Raw genomic sequence first — 20,128 nt, forward strand, 5'->3', positions numbered from 1 at the left:
TGTTCTGGGGGTTGTTACGCTGTTTAGGGTTTCCAAAAGGGCTTTATTTCTGATCTTGTGAATGTGCAGCCTTCACAATTTGATGACTTATTTACATTTGCATTTATGCACCAATCGATATTTTGGGTACAATCCTTCTTCAGGAACAGGGGTGAGGGTAGGGGGGTGCCGATCAGAGGAATGAATCTGATTCGTGGCTGGAGGGAAGAGTCAGTTGGAGGGATAGAGGGGAGGAAGCATGCCTGGAAAGGGAGTCGGGGATGGATGGGAAGGTTATTTGAAATTGGAGAACTTAATTTTGAGTCTTCTGGGCTATAGGCTTCCCAGGTGGAAGATGAGGTGTGTTCCTCCAGTTTCTGGTCTGATTCATAGTGGCAATGGAGGAGACCAAGGATGGATATGTCAGAGAGGGAATGGGCAAGGCAATTGAAATGGATAGTGGCTGGCTGGTCTCTACGGGCTCGGCTAAAATGTTCAGCGGAATGTGCCCTTTGTTTATGCCCTTGGTCTCATCGATATAGAGAAGTCCTCATTGGGAGCACTGGATACAGTAAACCAGGTTGGAAGAGAGGCAGGTGAATCTCTGTCTCACCTGGCAGGAGTGTTTGGGGCCCTGGGTGGAGGTGAAGGGGAGTGGTGTGCTAGCAGGTTTTGCAGATACTGGGGAGAGTTGGTGGGGAGAATGGCATTAACCAAGGAGTGGCAAAGGAAATGGTCTTTGCGGAAGGTGGGGAGGGGTGGGAAAGGAAAGTTGTTCTTGGTGGGGGATTCTAGTTGGAGTTGGCAGAAGTGTTTAAGGATGATCCGTTGGATGCAGAGTTGAAAGTGGGGCTGAAAGTAAAGATAAGAGGGACTCTGTCTTCATTATGTTTGGAGGGTGGACGGTTCAGAGCAGTGGAGTGGGAAGTGGAGGAGCTGCGGAGGAGGGCTGTCTGGATGACAGAGAGGGGAAAGTACATTGTTTAAAGTAGATGGACATCTGGAATGCTTGGGATTGGAATGTCTTATCAGAGCAGATACGATGGAGACAGAGGAATTGGGAAAATGAGATGAAGTTTTTGCAGGATATGGGGTGGGAGGAGCTGTAGTCTGGGTAGCTATGGGAGTCTGTGGGTTTGTAGTAAATGTCAGTCCGTAAACTGTCGCTGGAGATGGAAACAGAGAGGTTAAGGCAGGGGAGGGAGGTGTCCGAGATGGGCCAAATGTATTTAACGGCCGGTGAAAGTTGTTGGTAAAGTCTATGAACTGCTCCTGTTCAGGCTGGATGCAGGATGCAGCACCGATACAGTCATCAATGTAACGGCAGAAGAGTTGGAAACAGTACCCATGCATGTACTGAAGTGGGAGAAAGTGAGGACTGCACATGCTGGAGGTCAGAGCTTAAAAATGTGTTGCTGGAAAAGTGCAGCAGGTCAGGCAGTATCAAAGGAACAGGAGAATCGAAGTTTCAGACATAAGCCCTTCTTGCAGAAGAAAAGGTGGGGGGTGGTGCCAGTGTAGCTGCGGAATTTGGACAGTTCCACATATTCAACGAAGAGGCAGGCATAGCTGGGGCCCATGCGGGTGCCCATAGCTACTCCTTTGGTTTGGAGGAAGTGGGAGGATTGGAAAGAGAAGTTGTTCAGAGTGAGGACCAGTTCAGTCAGTCGAAGGAGGGTGTCAGTGGAAGGGTACTGGTTGGTTCGGCGGGAAAGGAAGAAACGGAGGGCTTTGAGGCCTTCGTGATGGGGGATGGAGGTGTAAAGGGACTGGATTTTCATGGTGAAGATAAGGCGTTGGAGGCCGGGGAGGCAAAAATCATGGAGGAGGTGGAGGGCGTGGGTGGTGTCCCAAACATAGGTGGGGAGTTCTTGGACTAAGGGGGACAGGACTGTGTCAAGGTAGGCAGAAATGAGTCTGGTGGGGCAGGATCAGGCTGAGACAATGGGTCAGCCAGGGCAGTCAGGTTTTTGGATTTTGGGCAGGAGGTAGAAACGGGCGGTGCGGGGTTGTGGACTATGAGGTTGGAGGCAGTGGATGGGAGATCCCCTGAGGTAATGAGGTTATGGATGGTCTGGGAGATGATGGTTTGGTGGTGGGAGGGCTTATGCCTGAAACGCCGATTCTCCTGTTCCTTTGATGTTGCCTGACCTGCTGCGCTTTTCCAGCAACACATTTTTATGTACTGAAGTGGGACTGTTCAACATAGCCAACAAAGAGGCAGGTGAAACGGTGCCACCCCCTGGATATGGAGGAAATTGGAAGAGTTGGAGGAAAATTTATTGAAGGGTGAGGGCTAATTTAGTGAGGCAGAGGAGGGTATTGGTGGAGAGTGACTGGATGGGACTGTTGGAGAGGAAGAAGCGGAGGGCCTGTGGGGAATGGACATGTATATGGACATCACATCTGTAGTGAAAATAAAGCACTGGGGGCCAGGGTGATGGACGTTTCCGAAGAGGTGGAGGAAACCTGCCTGGCTTGCTGTGCTCTTCCAGCCTCCCGTCAACTTCTCCACCTCCTGATGCTGCCCGGCTTGCTGTGTTCTTCCAGCCTCCCGTCAACTTCTCCACCTCCTGATGCTGCCTGGCTTGCTGTCTTCTTCCAGCTTCCTGCTTGTCTACTTTGGATCCAGCATCTGAAATTCTTGTTGTTTCTTTATGCACCAATCAGCAGATTGCTGTTGGCATATTACCATCACTCTGCCTGTGATTGGAACATTTATGATCTAAACTTGCTAAGAATAGAATCTAAGTAATTGTTCATCCAAATGTTATGCCTCAAGTGCTCGCATTTATGCAAAATGCTCAAAGTTACTGAGCCTCATTACTTACTCCACACAAATTTATACTATCATCCACACACCATGAGCATGTGGCCCTATCATTAGAGCTTGTTTCATTTATATCAATTTCATCCCACTGCGGTGAAAGTAGAGACCGAGAATGAGACTGGAATCTGGTTTCAGTGTCAACTTACATCTACTGGACTATAACCTTTCTTCTTGTGCTCATTTGGTATAAGTGTTGGATTGCTGGGCAATGGAACACTTCACCATCTATTGACAACATCAGCACTCAGAGTTATTTGTGACATTTTATCTTTGTTCGTTACAATCCACTGCTCACACACCTATATCCCAAGTTTAGAAGAATGACCATCTTGACTAATATGTCCCAGCCATCTTTGTGACATCTGTGCATAATATTTGTCAGGGTCTGCTGAAATAATAAAAAACACAGTATGATGCAGCACAGAACAAGGCTGTCCAGCAGTCCTGTCTGCTAGTTCTTTGAATGATGTATCCATTTCCCTGTTTTCCAAATCCCAGCAATTTTGTTTTCTTTATGAAGTTTTTATCCTGTACTCTTAGAAAGACATTATTCACAGTGTTTCCACTGTGTTTTCTAGATTAGGGGAGGTGGTGATGTAATGATAGCATCATAGTCTTGTAATCCAGTTTCCAGACTAATGTCCTGGGGCCATGAGTCCAAGTCCCATTGTAGCTGGTAGGGAAATATGGCTTCAATAAAAAAATCTGGTATAAAAAGCCTAATGATGTAGAGTCATACAGCACAGAATAGAGCCTTCAGTGCAACTCATCTATGCTGACCAGGTTTCTTAAACGGAACGTGTTCCATTGGGGCGTTTGGCCCATATCCCTCTAAACCTTTCCTATTCATGCACCTGACCAAAGGTACTCTTTCAATTGTAACTATACCTGCATCTACCACGTTCTCTGGCTGCTCATTCCACATATGGACCATCCTCTCTGTGAAATGGTTGCCCCTTTTAAATCTTCCTTCTCTCATCTTAAAATTATACCTTCTAAGTTTTGACCCCTACACTAGGACAAAGACCTTGGCTATTCACATCATCTGTGCCCCTCATGACCTTATAAACCTCTAAGGTCATCCCTCAACCTCCTACGCTCCAGAGAAAAAACTCCCAGCCTATCCAACCTCAAATAATCCGGTCCCTGTAACATCTTGTAAATCTTTTCTGCACCCTTAATTTGGTTCACTAATACCCCCTGCTGCTCTTAAACACTTGTTATGCAATAAAACAGAAAATGCTGGAGAAGTTTCGCATGTCTGGTAGCATGTGTGAACAGAGAAAAGTACATGTTTTGACTCTGATATGGCTCTCCTTGAGAACTGATAAATGATATTTTTATGCTGTGGTAAGTTGGTAAAATCATACAGAAACACTATTAGCACAGTACTCCAGGTTTACCAATCAAATTTTATTCTAATAATAAATTGAAGAATAATCCTCAGTCAATGTCAAAAATTGCTGGAAAAGCTCAGCAAATCTGGCAGCAATCTGTGAATACAAAGCTATCTAACCTAATGCTGTGAGTCATACAGGGACCTTCAAAACAGTTCAGAGGAAGGGTCACTGGACTTCTTAATTCTGCTTTCTCTCCACAGATGCTGTTTGATCTGCAGGGTTTTTCCAGCAATTTCTGTTTTGTTTCTGATTTCCATCTTTGGGTTTTTGCTCAGTTGGGTTGCTAGATTTTTGGGAACTATTTACAAATGCATTAGGTGGAATTTTCCCAACCACTGAACAGCATGGGCCTTGGAACAAACGTTAGATGAAATGTCTGATGAGGAGCTTCTCAGCTTTGAGAGCCACAAGACCCCCTTTGCAACAGTGTTGAGCAATGAGATGAGACTCCCACAAGTGAGCAGTGAGAGGCTTATTTGCATGGATTAACCTTGCCTCATTAACAAAAACAGCTTTTCATTCTCCCATTTGCCAGATAGAAACTAAATGCCAATACTTCCCGATGTGGTCAGGGACATGCTCGTACCTCACCTTCGCAGACCATGGCATCCAATACCACATCATCTTGTACATCTCTAATCCACTTACAATGCAATTCTGCACTTCAGTGCCTCACTTTGGAGTGCGCTGGCACCTTGCACTGTAATGGTGCTGCAAGGACCTTTTGCATAGAGGAATGAGTTACCATCTCATGGATTTAGTCAGGAAGCAGTTCAGGGAGCCTTGTATGTTCTCTTACTGCACCATCACTTTGTGTAAAAAGTGAGGTCTGCAGATGCTGGAGATCAGAGCTGAAAATGTGTTGCTGGTTAAAGCACAGCAGGTCAGGCAGCATCCAAGGAACAGGAAATTCGACGTTTCGAGCCAGAGCCCTTCATCAGGAATGAGGAGAGGGTGCCAGGCAGGCTAAGATAAAAGGTAGGGGGGAGGGGCGATGTTGTGTCCCCTTTCTTGAGTTGCCTTTTGACACTTTTCCCCTTCAGCCACAACTTATAGGCCCACAGTAATTTGTCTTGCTGTGCCTCATAGCTTTGTTTACCAGGCTGAGTCTGGGACTCACCATGCCAAGTGTGACCTGTGCTGTGTTTCATTCTCATTCAAATCCTAAATGAAACAAACCCATGAACAGAAAAGAAACGCATCCTCTCTCAAAGTGGGCAATGTCAGTATTTCATTTGTCTGAGCAATGGGAAACTGTTCAAGGGGATATTGCACTGACCATATACTTGCAGAGTGGAGGTTGAAGTCATTTATTATCACAGCATCATGCATCCAGTGTCAACTGGTTGATCATGAGCAATAGTCATCTCTGTGAAGGAGAAGCACAGAGCAAATGGAAGATATCCGAGGATACACAGTGATCTGGAATTGACTTTCTACCCCCTTGAACTGTGAATATTCTGCAACATGCTCTCCTATATCCAATGATGCCTTTCTTGGGAGATGTGGGGCTGTGAGCACAAGATCTCAGTCCTCATGTAACACTTGGTGACATAACTGATGCTGTACTTAGCAAAATAAGGTCAAAAGTTGATCCATGTGGACCTTGCTTGTCAGAGTGCTCCATGCCCCTGTGCATGGAGGATTTTGTGATAACCTTATTTGATGCGAATACTGCCTACCCACATTGCTAAGGACCTGTTCTATACCTTAGGTTCTCCACACAGGGTCATTGAAAGTGTGACTAATGGATCCAGTCCCAGCAGGGGTTATTGTTTCTGTTGCTGTGGTGCAACAAAGGCACAGAGAAATGGAACAGCAACACATATGCAAACTAAGCCAGGACCAGCAGCACCCTACAAGGAGTTAATGAACAGCTTGCACATGGAGAGGTCACAGCTAGAGTTTCCCTCAAGGTGTGCAGGAGGTAATGGAGGCCCAGAATCCTTTGTCCTCAATGGAATTGCCTCTGAATGAGCGGGAATATATTGTCAGCACCGATGAGGATATTCCGGGACACTGAAACGGAACTGCACCAACCTGTGATGTGAAACAGTGAGTGCCCTACCCTGTGGCTGTCAAGGTGACAGCTGCGTTGAAATTTTATTAAACCAAGGAGCCACTGTGAACCTGTGTGGGATCTCTCAATTGTCCATCCACAAATTTATAAAGGCTGTGATCAAGGCCATTTGTGTCAGATTATGCTAATCCATTTGATTTCCCTGTGACAAGGTCCGTCTGGCAGCCCAGGATTGGGACTTAGCAACGTAACAGGTTCTCACTGGTACAGGGAGCGAGAAACTTGCACAGTCCACACTACAAGGGCCCTATCGTAACACAGTTGAGTTCAGGTTCCATTCCATCAACAATCAAGTCACCAGTGAGCATCATTGTAACACTTTAGAAATATGCAACAAGTTTCCTTGGAGCTGCCATGCTGCCGATATCCTGGAGAACTTTAAAATTTCTACTGCATTTGCGAGGCACGATGTCTTATGAGGATGGTTACTGATGCTCTGTCTGTGAACATAGCTGATAACTCCATAATGTAACCACTTGACTGAGGCAGAGTAAAGATACAATACTGCCCTTGCAGTACAGTCTGGGCAGAATGCACCACACATAGTCCCAGCATGCTGTGCTCAGCAAAAATGCAGCAGCTTTAGGGGGGCTGTAAGGGATGGTGAAGAGCTGGGAGAGCAGGAGCAGTCTTCTGAGGAGAAAGATGAGAACATTGAGCAGGAGGAAAGTCACCTCCATGAGAAATTGTGACAGTGTCAGGCACTAAGATCGAATCTGAACTGACACTCATTCCAGTAGATGAGTGCTGGGTGCAGTAATCATTCATTAACTGTAAGTTCATTGGTGCTTAACAGGAAAGCAAATCATTTCTGTTCCCAGAAACAAATGCAGCTTCTGTTTCTTTGTTGACTTTTGCTGTTGGTGAATAAAAATTAATCCTTGAAAGCATTTGAAGTCTTCTCTATATGTGACGCATATACATTAAGCAATGATAAGATGCAAACTAGAGTGGCATTGGCGAAAGAGTAGCAGTGATTTAGAGAAAGTTGTAATGTTGGGACGTAGCTAAGGTTAGATCACCTGTGTGACCTGGTGTTGGATTTAACAGTGACTAGGGTAGGATGTGCAGTTGTGCATGTGAGGGATTGTCAGCTGTACCTATGGACCCTGAGAGTGGTTGATTTGATAGTTGCTGTCCTGTCATGTTCAGGGTGAAGGACAACTCTAGTCTGTCAATATTCGACCAGATGCAGAGCTGGCTATCAACATGGCACCAGTCCAGGATGCCTGGAACTTGCACTTACAGCGAGAACTGGATGAGTAGGAAACCATAGGGCCACGGTACATGATTAATAAGGCAAAACTGAGCAATAGCATGAGAAATCAGACTCAACAAAAATTACACTTAGCCAATTTCTGGTAAGCTTCAGCCCAATATATTTTTACATTTACATGCCATAATTCCATTTGTAACTTAAAAGCTGGACCACAGAACTAAAACAATTCATGAAATATGTTGCATTTGTTGACTGTCTAATGTACAGCTTCCTGTTTCATTTCATTATGTACAACAGTTCACAGTAATTCCTTTCATTCCAGCTTTCTTGTCTATCTAAACAATTTAAATATCTTTAAAATAGCTTATGAATCTGTGCTGAGGAAAGGAAGGTTTTTTTTTGAAACTCATTCATGGGTGTGGCCAGGACAGAATTTATTTCTCATCCATAATTGCCCAAACAGCAATTAAGTGTCAACAACATAGCTGTGGGTTTAGAGTCACATATCTGTCAGGAAAGGACAGCAGTTTCCTTCCATAAAGTCAGGAGTGAACCAGATGAGTGTTTTCAACAATCAGTAATGATTTCATGGTCATCATTAGACTCTTAGTTCCAGAGTTTTTTTAATTGAACTCAATTCTGCCATTTATGGTGGTAGACTCAAACCCAGATCCTGAAAACATTACCTGAGTCTCTGGATAAATAAACTGAGACTAGGCCATCGCCTTCTCTCTGTTACTCATGATTCATTTATAACCCCCTCTATCAGAATTTTTTATACAAAGATTTACCTTGGCATCAAGTAATTAACAAAACTGGCTCTCTCAAGCAAAAAACAAAATACTTATTATGTGTTTGTGAATATCAACCATCTCAGCTCCAAAATAAATTCATTAACATTATTTATTTGAACATAATTGATAAATTTATATGAATCAGTTTGAATACAAAATTATCACTGAACAATCTTCGTCTTTGCGCTAAATGTGTGGCCATACAATCCTTTTTACAAGTTAACAAACCCTAACTACTTCAGGATATTTCCACAGGAAAGAATCAATCTAGAATATTCTCATCAATCTCAAGAGAATCACGTGACACAGGCAGATCAAGAAAGGTGGAGACAGAATTTATTTCAAACAAAAACTTTATGTGGACTTATTGGAGAGCTCTAGTTCTCACCAGATGCAATATGATGACTGTGTATCCATTGACAGGTGCAGTGGAAATTCCTTCCTATATTGTTGCTTGTTTTGTGATGGACAGATTGGGAAGAAGGAATACTTTAGCACCATCCCTGTTCCTGACTGGTGTGGCATGTTTTCTCAGCATGGTGACTCCCCAGGTGAGCTTCCAAGATATTTTGTATCCTCAAGATATTCTGGCACTTAAACTTTTAATTTTGACGAAGAGAAATTCAACACAGTGTTTGCCTGTTTCTTTTTTAGCTTAGAACTAACATTAGGATGATCAATTTTAGGTCACAAACTCCCACTAACAAATTTTCCCCATTCACTCACCAGTGTCAAGCTGAATTGTTCAATGGAATTGATTCATAGCTTCAACATTTTTAAGGCTTGTCTTTATCTCTGTTCTTGCTTGCCAACATAAACCTGAACGAAAGTCCATCTTCATTTGGCTGACAGATGAGGTCTAATGAAACGTTTACATCCATACTAAAAGTGTAACAATTTTACTCACCCTCATTCATATCCATGCCTAATGTATCTTTTTGTTCTGAACTTACTTTTCTCTCCTTGCAGTTTTCCAAGAGCACAGTGAATCTGACCCTGGGTGTTGACATTGGTGTTCTGGCTTCTAAACAGAGGAATCTCTTCCTCATTTGTGAATATTTATCTGACCTTCTGATGTAGCATGGGCAAGATGTGGAAGTTACCAGAATAGAAAATAATTTCAGGGTGAACTGTTTTGGGGAAGTCATATTGAGTATTTCTTCTTCCTTTCATCTAGGACATTAAGGCCCTGTCAATCACTCTGAGCATGATTGGAAAGTTTGCAATAGCTGTGGCATTTGGATTGATTTACCTGTACACTGCTGAGCTGTACCCAACTATAATACGGTGAGTGGCACAAACTGGACTACAACTGCTTTGGGTTATTTCACACTACAAGTACAGTTGTATGTAAAAATATATTGTATGAAGCTACACTATTTATCATGCCAAAAGCCATGTTAAAAGCTTTAATTGGAATGCAAACTGTTTTTGATAGTCATTCAATCATTTGTTCAGAAATCAAAACTGATAAACTGTATAATGTAGAGATGATGTTTTAGTTCTGATGGCTATCTATGTTGGACATTACAGTCCTTGTATTTTCCCTCATTCCTTCAAAGCTCTATAAAGAGGCACCAATGTTTTGTTTTCTGCTTTCTGAAGGCATTGTCTTTGGTACTGCTATGTAGTTTCTCACCCCATCTTATCGTCGCAACAATATAAAAATAAAACAAAGCACTGTGTATTCTGGCGATCTGAAACAAACAAAGATCAAAGTTGCTAGAGAAACTCTGGCAGCATCTGTGAAGAGAAAACAATGTTTGCATTTCGAGTACAAGTGACCATTCTTAAGAACTAGACAATAACATTTATAGTCAAAATAAGAAATCTATTCAACCAGAGATGGTCTGTGAATTTTATTACCAAGCTCAACTTTGTACACAGCCCCAAATACAGCTGTCTGTTTGTAACTAACATGTAAGGCAGGGTGTTTGGGTTCCACTAGGGCAGCAGAGTAAGTAGGTAAGGTTCAAAAGAGCAGTGCTAGCTGGTAAGATGCTTTCCCATTGCCATAAAGTTTTATTAGGTCAGAGGAAGACTGTTCAAGGAAACTCAAAAATTTAAATAATTCCAACTGAGTTGGTCAAGAAGTCCAAACACAGCTTGTAAAGGCTAATTTGGAATTTTAATGTAAATTTGTACGTCGCAGTCTTCCTCAGAAGCAAACTGGTTGCATGGAAGGATAACATAGTGGGGAACAAGACATCGTTCTAACCCATTCTGAAATGAAAGGCAGCATGGCTTGGGGAGGAACTCCCCAATGGTCTAACCATCCATCAGGGAGCACAGGTCATAGAAAGAGTGGTCAAAACACACTGTCATGCCATCCAACTGACATCATGAGGACAGAGAGGAGATGGAAGGCTTACAACCATTCCTGGGAGTCCAGCTGAGCACAAGAAAGGCCACAGCTGGTAATGACAGGAGAACTTTCAGGATTTTGAGTCTACTGACAATGAGGGGCAGTATTATCCACATTTAAGGCAGAGCCCCGTGCATGAGGAGAGGAACAAGAGGCTGGAATGGCAATACAGGTTAAACCCTCAGTATGTGATATGTTGCTAAAAGTGGAACTAACTTGAGACATCTGTGAACCAGTGTTGCAAGCCTGTAGGCAGGTGACAGAGATTCATGTGCTCATTGAAGAACACCTTGCAGACAAATAGATGAGTTAGGAGCAGAACGAGAGGCCATTTAGCCCCTTAGGCCTGCTCCATATTCAAGAAAATCATAGCTGATCCATTTGTGATTGAATTCCACATTTCCATTTACTTTTGATAACCTTTGATTTCCCAGCCTAACAAAACTCCATCTATCTTCCACCTTAAAAATATTAATCTCCACTGCTCATTGAGACAGAGATCAAAGTTACATGACCCACTGAGAGAAAAAAAATCTCCTCAACTTTGTTCGAGAAAGGTGCCCCCTAATTTTGAAATAGAGCCTCTAGCTCTGAACTTACCCTAAGAAGAAGCAAGCTTTCCAGGTCCACTTTTTCAAAATCATTCAGGATTGTGTATATTTCAATCAAAACATGCCTCACTGTTAAATGTGAGTGAAAACAAGTCCAGTTTGTCCATCTTTCTATGACAATGCACTTATCTCACCAACAAAGAATAAGTATAACTGAAGCAGAACATTCTTACTTTTCAGTTTCCCTTGTAGTAAAGGATAGCATTCCATTAGCCGCCTTGATTATTTGCTGGATCTGCATATTAACATTTTGTAACTCATGCACTAGAACACATTCACACCTTGTGATTCTGTAATCATTCTCTCTCTAAATAACACTGCTTTATTATTCCTCCTGCCAAAGTGAACAATTTCACGTTTTCCCACATTATTCTCCATCTGAACAATTTTTGCTTACTCACTCAACTTATCTATGTTGGTCTACAACGTTCTAAAGTCCTCTTCACTGTATACCTTACAACCTGTTCTTTGTGTCATCTGCAAATAAAGCTACCATGATTTCATTGCTTTCAACTAAGTCTTTGATGTAAATTGCAAAAGCCTGAGGCCCCTGCAGGACTTCACATACTGCAAATCAGAAAAAGATTTACTTATGCATATTCTCTAATTTTTAACCAGCCAGCTAGTCATATGCTACCCCTGTATGAGGTGCATTTACATCTCACAATAACCTTTCATGTGGCACCTTGTCAAATACCTTATGGAAATCCATTGACAAAAGGCTGTCATTTCTCCACAGCTTATGTTACCCCTTCAAAAAGCTTCAATAAATTGGTTAAATATGATGGTCCTTTCACAAAAAGCTTTCATATTGATTGGACTAGATTCCTTACAGTGTGGAAACAGGCCCTTTGGCCCAGCAAGTCCACACCGACCCACCTAGTCCCATTTCCCTCTGACTAGTGCACCTAACACGATGGGCAATTTTAGCATGGCCAATTTACCTAACCTGCACATCTTTGGACTGTGGGAAGAAACCGGAGCACCCAGAGGAAACCCACGCAGACGCAGGGAGAATGTGCAAACTCCACACAGTCGCCCAAGGCTGGAATCAAACCTGGGAACCTGGTGCTGTGAGGCTACAGTGCTAACCACTGAGCCACCATGCCACCCATTCTTCCTGATTACTTTGAATTTTTCTATGTATCTAAATGTGACCTTTTCATGATTGACTCTAACACCTTCCTCACAAGAGGAACGTGACATTATATCTAATTTCAGAATATATATATGAACATACAAATTAGATAGCATAGGCCACTCTGCCCCTCAGATCTTCTCCTTTATTGAATAAGATCATGGCTGATCTTATTACACCAGTATTATTCACGCCAGTCTTCATTTACCTTTCATTCCCCTGCATATATGTATGTTCCTCTGCCTTAAAAGTGTTCAAGGATTCTGGTTCCATTGTCTTTTGAAAAGAGAGTTGCAAAGCTTAATTCCTCTGTGAAGTAAAAATTCTCTTCATCTCTGTCTCATATAAATGTTGTTGTGTCACCATAGTCTTAACAGACTGTACAGGCTGCTCTCATAAGAGAGAAGCAACTAGTGGTGATTTAACCCGAAGGTCACCAGACCTCCGGCGAGGGGAGAGATTGAGAAGGAAAGTCCTTCATGGTAACCTCCATCTGGTGATGGGAGTTGAGCCAATGACCCTCAGTTGGCTGGATTGTTGGTTTACAGAGCAGTGTGATGTCAACAGTAGGGTTCATACAAATGACCATCAGGTTAAAGTCATTGCTGGTTTTCTCTCTGATGGAAGAGCAGCTTTTGGTCCTCTGGAATTAGGGTAACATGCACATTTTATGTCAATTACGAGTGAATTATGATTGAGTAACAGCTTTTTTGCTGAATGTCTGTCCAGATGGATAAAGGAAATGGTTGAACAATGCCAGTTCAGAGGCACAGTGATTGCACATTCAAGTAGAGAACACAATAATGGCCTAATTCTGAGGAGTTCTCCCAATTTCACAACTGGACTGGATATTCCAGATCCCATTGATAACCTGCTAAGATAACCAAGCCAAATTTGGCTTGAGTCAAAATTTCTGTCCAACTGCTATTATCAAAGCTGCGTGAACTCCAAATGCTTTGTTTGCTAAATCTATATTTAATAAAAAAAACTACTGAGTAAGTTGAAAAATCTTTCCTTTCAGTTCATTGGCTGTTGGTACTGGAAGTATGATGGCTCGTGTTGGAAGTACAGTGGCACCTTTTTGTGTTCTCCTGTCATCCGTGTGGATCTTTCTACCACAGGTAATGAGATTCCTAATTAAAGGTTAGCTCACATACAATGGATTTGAGCCATTGAGTCATGCAGCACGGAAACATACCCTTCGGTCCAATTCATCCATGCTGACCACACATCCTAATCTGACCGAGTCCCATTTGCCAGTATATGCCCCATTTCCCTCTAAACCCTTCCTATTTATATACCCATCCAGATGCCTTTTAAATGCTGTATTTGGGCCAGCTCCACCACTTTCTCTAGCAGCTCATTCCAAAAAGCGCACCACCCTCTGTGTGAAAAACTACTCCTTGGGTCATTTTTACCCTTCTCACCTTAAACCTATGCCCTCTACGTTTGGACTTCCCTACCTGGGATAAAGACCTTGACTATTCCCAGGCCCATGATTTTATAAACCTCTATAAGGTCACCCCTCAGTCTCCAATGCTCCAGGGAAGAAAGCCCCAGCCTATTCAGCCCCTCCCTATAGCTCAACCATCCAGTCCCAGCAACGTCCTCATAAGTTTTTTTCTGTGGCTTCGCCAATGTCCTGTACAGCTGCAACATGACATCCCAACTCTTATGCTCAATGTTCTGACTAATGAAGGCAAGCATGCCAGATGCCTTCACCACCCTGTCTACCTACAATTTCACTTTCAAGGAAGTATACACCTGCATCCCTGGGTCTCTATGTTTGGCAACTCTCCCTAGGGCCATACTGTTAATTAGAGTAAAAAGTGAGGTCTTCAGATGCTGGAGATCAGAGCTGAAAATGTGTTGCTGGTTAAAGCGCAGCAGGTCAGGCAGCATCCAAGGAACAGGAAATTCGATGTTTCGGGCAAAAGCCCTTCATCAGGAATGAGGAAAGTGTGTCCAGCAGGCTAAGATAAAAGGTAGGGAGGAGGGAGTTGGGGGAGGGGCGATGGAGATGTGATAGGTAGAAGGAGGTCAAGGTGAGGGTGATAGGTCGGAGTGGGGTGGGGGCGGAGAGGTCAGGAAGAAAATTGCAGGTTAGGAGGGCGGTGCTGAGTTCAAGGGAATCGACTGAGACAAGGTGAGGGGAGGGGAAATTAGGAAACTGGAGAAATGAGTTCATCCCTTGTGGTTGGAGGGTTCCCAGGCAGAAGATGAGGCGCTCTTCCTCCAACCGTCGTGTTGTTATGTTCTGGCGGTGGAGGAGTCCAAGGACCTGCATGTCCTTGGTGGAGTGGGAGGGAGAGTTAAAGTGTTGAGCCACGGGGTAGTTGGGTTGGTTGGTCCTGGCGTCCCAGAGGTGTTCCCTGAAGCGTTCCACAAGTAGGCGGCCCGTCTCCCCAATATAGAGGAGGCCACAACGGGTGCAGCGGATGCAATAGATGATGTGTGTGGAGATGCAGGTGAATTTGTTGGCGATATGGAAGGATCCTTTGGGGCCTTGGAGAGAGGTAAGGGAGGAGGTGTGGGCGCAAGTTTTGCATTTCCTGCGGTTGCAGGGGAAGGTGCCGGGAGTGGAGGTTGGTTTGGTGGGGGGTGTGGACCTGACGAGGGAGTCACGAAGGGAGTGGTCTTTGCGGAACGCTGATAGGGGAGGGGAGGGAAATATATCCCTGGTGGTGGGGTCCGTTTGGAGGTGGCGGAAATGACGGCGGATGATACGCTGTATACGGAGGTTGGTGGGGTGGTAGGTGAGAACCAGTGGGGTTCTGTCTTGGTGGCGGTTGGAGGGGCAGGGCTCAAGAGCGGAGGAGCGGGAAGTGGAGGAGATGCGGAGGAAGGCATCGTCGATCACGTCTGGGGGGAATCTGCGGTCTTTGAAGAAGGAGGCCATCTGGGCTGTATGGTATTGGAACTGGTCCTCCTGGGAGCAGATGCGGCGGAGACGAAGGAATTGGGAATATGGGATGGCGTTTTTACAGGGGGCAGGGTGGGAGGAGGTGTAGTCCAGGTAGCTGTGGGAGTCAGTCGGTTTATAGTAGATGTCTGTGTTGATTCGGTCGCCCGAGATAGAAATGGAAAGGTCTAGGAAGGGGAGGGAGGAGTCTGAGACAGTTCTGTGTTGATTCGGTCGCCCGAGATAGAAATGGAAAGGTCTAGGAAGGGGAGCGAGGAGTCTGAGACAGTCTGAGACTCCTCCCTCCCCTTCCTAGACCTCTCCATTTCTATCTCGGGCGACCAAATCAACACAGCCATCTACTATAAACCGACTGACTCCCACAGCTACCTGGACTACACCTCCTCCCACCCTCTCCCCTGTAAAAACGCCATCCCATATTCCCAAGTCCTTCGTCTCCGCCGCATCTGCTCCCAGGAGGACCAGTTCCAATACCATACAGCCCAGATGGCCTCCTTCTTCAAAGACCGCAGATTCCCCCCAGACGTGATCGACGATGCCCTCCACCGCATCTCCTCCACTTCCCGCTCCTCTGCCCTTGAGCCCCGCCACCCCAACTGCCACCAGGACAGAACCCCACTGGTTCTCACCTACCACCCCACCAACCTCCGTATACAGCGTATCATCCGCCATCATTTCAGCCTCCAAACGGACCCCACCACCAGGGATATATTTCCCTCCCCTCCCCTATCAGCGTTCCGCAAAGACCACTCCCTTCGTGACTCCCTCGTCAGGTCCACACCCCCCACCAACCCAACCTCCACTCCCGGCACCTTCCCCTGCAACCGCAGGAAATGCAAAACTTGCGCCCACACCACCTCCCTTACCTGTCTCCAAGGCCCCAAGGGATCCTTCCATATCCGCCACAAATTCACCTGCACCTCCACACACACCATCTATTGCATCCGCTGCACCCGTTGTGGCCTCCTCTATATTGGGGAGACGGGCCGCCTACTTGCGGAATGCTTCAGGGAACACCTCTGGGACGCCCGGACCAACCAACCCAACCACCCAGTGGCTCAACACTTTAACTCTCCCTCCCACTCCACCAAGGACATGCAGGTCCTTGGACTCCTCCATCGCCAGAACATAACAACACGATGGTTGGAGGAAGAGCGCCTCATCTTCCGCCTGGGAACCCTCCAACCACAAGGGATGAACTCATGTTTCTCCAGTTTCCTCATTTCCCCTCCCCCACCTTGTCTCAGTCGATTCCCTCGATCTCAGCACCGCCCTCCTAACCTGCAATTTTCTTCCTGACCTCTCCGCCCCCACCCCACTCCGGCCTATCACCCTCACCTTGACCTCCTTCCACCTATCACATCTCCATCGCCCCTCCTCCCTACCTTTTATCTTAGCCTGCTGGACACACTTTCCTCATTCCTGATGAAGGGCTTTTGCCCGAAACATCGAATTTCCTGTTCCTTGGATGCTGCCTGACCATACTGTTAATTGTATAAGTCCTACCCTAGTTTGCCTTGCCACAATGCAGCACCTCACATTAAAATTAAACGCCATTGGCCACACCTCGACCCATTGGCCCATCTGGTCGAGGTCTCAATGAGATAATCTGAGATAATCTTCTTCACTGTCCAGTACACCACCAATTATGCAAACTGGACTGTCCTTGCGATTTGAATAGAAATGATTTGCATTAATATATTTAAACTCATGCTGTGTGAATTTGGGCTGACAAAGCCAAATATCCTATTGCCATGTTGCTGTCACTTCCTTAAGAAAATAAAAATCAACATTTCTGGGGCAGGTGAGACTTGAAACTGGACCTTAAGGTACAGAGTCACTACTATTGTGTCATATGAGCCCTCTTTTATTATTTTTTAAGCCACCATTTTCCATTGCCATTTCCTATGTGAGTAATTATAATAGACCTTCCATATAAAATCATGGTTGTTACTATATAAATGTAATCTATGGAATGCAGCTGGTCAGTTTTGAACAAGCTTGGACCGATATTTTGAGGTGGAGTTTTTGTTTTGTGTGATTATCTTCAGGTGAATGTAGATTCAATATTACTCCTTTTGCCTGATTATAGAAGTTGGAGAGAGGATGTGACAGTGCAATTTTCTTGGTTAATTGGAAATAATCACTGTAGCATGCTGATTGGACTTCCATAGTTTGGTAATGATGGTGTAGAATATCAACTTGCAGTGCTGCTGGTGTGTGGAGCTTTGATATTTTCCTAATTGAGCCGGTATTATCAATGTTTTAACATTCTTTTAAAAATGATCAACGTAACAAGGACAATACTTGCAAGTATGATGATAGTGAATTTAATGTTTAAGATACGTTACAAACTTAACAGGAAACATTTGAACAGTACTGATATATTATTTCTCCCTTTGCGGTAGTTGATTGTGGGAATTATGTCCTTTCTGACTGGCTTGTTAACGTTGTTGCTACCGGAAACTCTCGGGAGACCTCTAGCCCAGACCTTTGAGGAAGCTGCAAAATTGCAAAAGAAAACAAAACGAGACAAAACCAAAGAAGATTTATGTGGAGAAGATGGCCGTGCTGCAGTGGGGAGGATTGTAAAACGAGACTATATCATCGATGGTATAGAGAAATCAAAGGAAGAGCAGAGTCTGATTGAACATTTAACACGGTTGTAAAGCTCATTCATTGATCGCTAAGTCTTGAAATAGGCGAGTGTTGTAGTTTTGATTAGGTACTAATGTCTTCAATCTTTAAACTAACAAAAAGTATACAAACAGTTTGGCATCTATTACAAACAAACATATATATAAAGTAAAATCCAACATTATTTTTAGTAGTTTGTCCCTACTGTAGTTAAGTGGTCAAGAAGTATTCCTATTAGACAGTAAAAGAACAACTTATTAATTTTAGTGCATGCTGATTTGCCTATATGGGAATTTAACTGCAAAATGAATATTGACTGATAACAGTCTAACTCATAGCCTACAATAGGCTGCATTTTATATTCTTATCAACTATATCTTCTGGTAAAAAAAATCTCTTCAATTTTGATCACTACAACTTCAAAATAAATTACTGATCGGTCATTGTTTGAAATTTTCCATGACCTTAATTAGAACTGGATGATGAGAAATGTGCTATTTTGGGGTGGGAATTGAGACTTTCAAGAAGTTAAGACTAACTTTGTTCCATTACTTATATAAACCATGATTATAGAACAGTTTGTCTTGACTCATGTTCACCAACAAAAAGTTTTTATTTTTGAGTTAATTTAGTGAATATCACCATATCACTGTAGAGGACAATACTGTGGAGACCTTAACATTTGGACTAGATCCTCACGTAAGATCTAGATTTCTAACTGTAAACTAAAATTAACAGATATCAAACAAGGTCTTTTGTATATTCATTACCCATGGTAACATGTTTTTGTTCAGACTGTTTCATCAAAATGTAAACAGAATCAAAGCTACGTTTGCCTTGATTGGCTGAATGGCATCCTTCTATAAGTTTTCTCCATTTTCTGGTCACCTATTCACTCACCAATTCTAGGCAAGTGTTCTCTATTAATATCACAGACTATGTGGCCATCACATCATCATTATTTTTCTAATTTTGACTTTTCTTCCCTATGAGGAAGTGCTTGGCTCTCCATTTAGCTCTGACCCATTACACTGTGCTTAAGAGCAGGAACTGAGAGAAACGAGCAGAATTGAATCTACGCTATCACTCATTAATGAAACATCATACAATTATTTTTAGCGCTTTACCAACAAAATTTGTGCCAGAAACAAAAATAGAAAACTGTAGCAAAAACAGTAATATGACAAGGTTCAAATAACATTTAGGAATCTGACCTTAAAAGTTTTAAAATATTTTCTTATTTTTCTTTTTGCTTTTAATAAATCTGTCCCAAACCATCCATGTTGCTATATCCATAAAGCCCTCTGTAGTCAGGAAGGCAAGAAATTACAGACTGTAATTGTACAAAAAGTGCAGACTTTCAGGATTATGATATAGTCAATTGTTAGTAGACCAGTAAAGTTAAACTTTGATTTGTGAAAATGTAATACTGCATCAAACATATCAACAATTAATTAATACAAAGAATGAAAGTCATATTCATGTATGACATTCACTCAGATAATGGAAACCAATGAATCTCATGACACCCGTGCCGCTGTTGTTAAGTTCCCCAAGGATGGTGTTGTTCAATTGACTACAAAACCAAATGTAGAACTGCAGGGACTTGTTTGGGGCAGCCACTAGGAAGATTTTTTTTATGTTAGGTCTTCTGGAACACCAGTCTTGTAACTTTTGCACTGTGGTTTGGCCAGGAGTCCTGCAAGCATCCTGCTCAAAGGACCATGCGATGCAGCTAAAATTCAAGAGCTCCCAATGTGACTCTGACTGTTCATTCACCCTTAATGTTGAAGTTGAAAGGTTTTTAGACAATATAGAGAATCTAGTGTGGAAAGTGGTCCCCAGACAATGCAGTACTACATACTGTATTACATATTAGCTTGAGAACAAGTCAATATAGTATTAAACCTTAGGGAAATCATGGTGATAGGAATGACTTCAATTATATAATGCCACCTTGCTTATAAAGTCACTGATAGTGATTGCTACTTCATTGTTCAAGCCTCAACGTACCCACGGTTCACAAACAGATTACAGATAGCACTTCAACTGTTTGTCCACTGCTTTACCGATATTGGTGGAAATCACAGAGCTCCATATCTAAGACCCATTTCAACTTGCCAAATACTTAAATATTTGCAAGTAAACAAAA

The 20,128-nt window shown here is 43.4% G+C and overlaps 1 protein-coding gene across 1 annotated transcript in view; it reads left to right on the forward strand.

The window, feature by feature from the left end:
• slc22a16 (solute carrier family 22 member 16) overlaps window positions 1-18,149 on the forward strand; it is a 39,295-nt gene extending 21,146 nt beyond the window's left edge. The window contains exons 5-8 of the mRNA XM_060856289.1: window positions 8,726-8,853; window positions 9,480-9,589; window positions 13,438-13,537; window positions 17,748-18,149. Coding sequence (XP_060712272.1) covers window positions 8,726-8,853; window positions 9,480-9,589; window positions 13,438-13,537; window positions 17,748-18,008 — 599 coding nt within the window. The 3' untranslated portion in view covers window positions 18,009-18,149. The remainder of the gene's footprint in view (window positions 1-8,725; window positions 8,854-9,479; window positions 9,590-13,437; window positions 13,538-17,747) is intronic.
• The last annotated feature ends 1,979 nt before the right edge of the window (window positions 18,150-20,128 follow it).

This window comes from Hemiscyllium ocellatum, chromosome 3 (genome assembly GCF_020745735.1).
Source record: "Hemiscyllium ocellatum isolate sHemOce1 chromosome 3, sHemOce1.pat.X.cur, whole genome shotgun sequence".
Taxonomy (NCBI): domain Eukaryota; kingdom Metazoa; phylum Chordata; class Chondrichthyes; order Orectolobiformes; family Hemiscylliidae; genus Hemiscyllium; species Hemiscyllium ocellatum.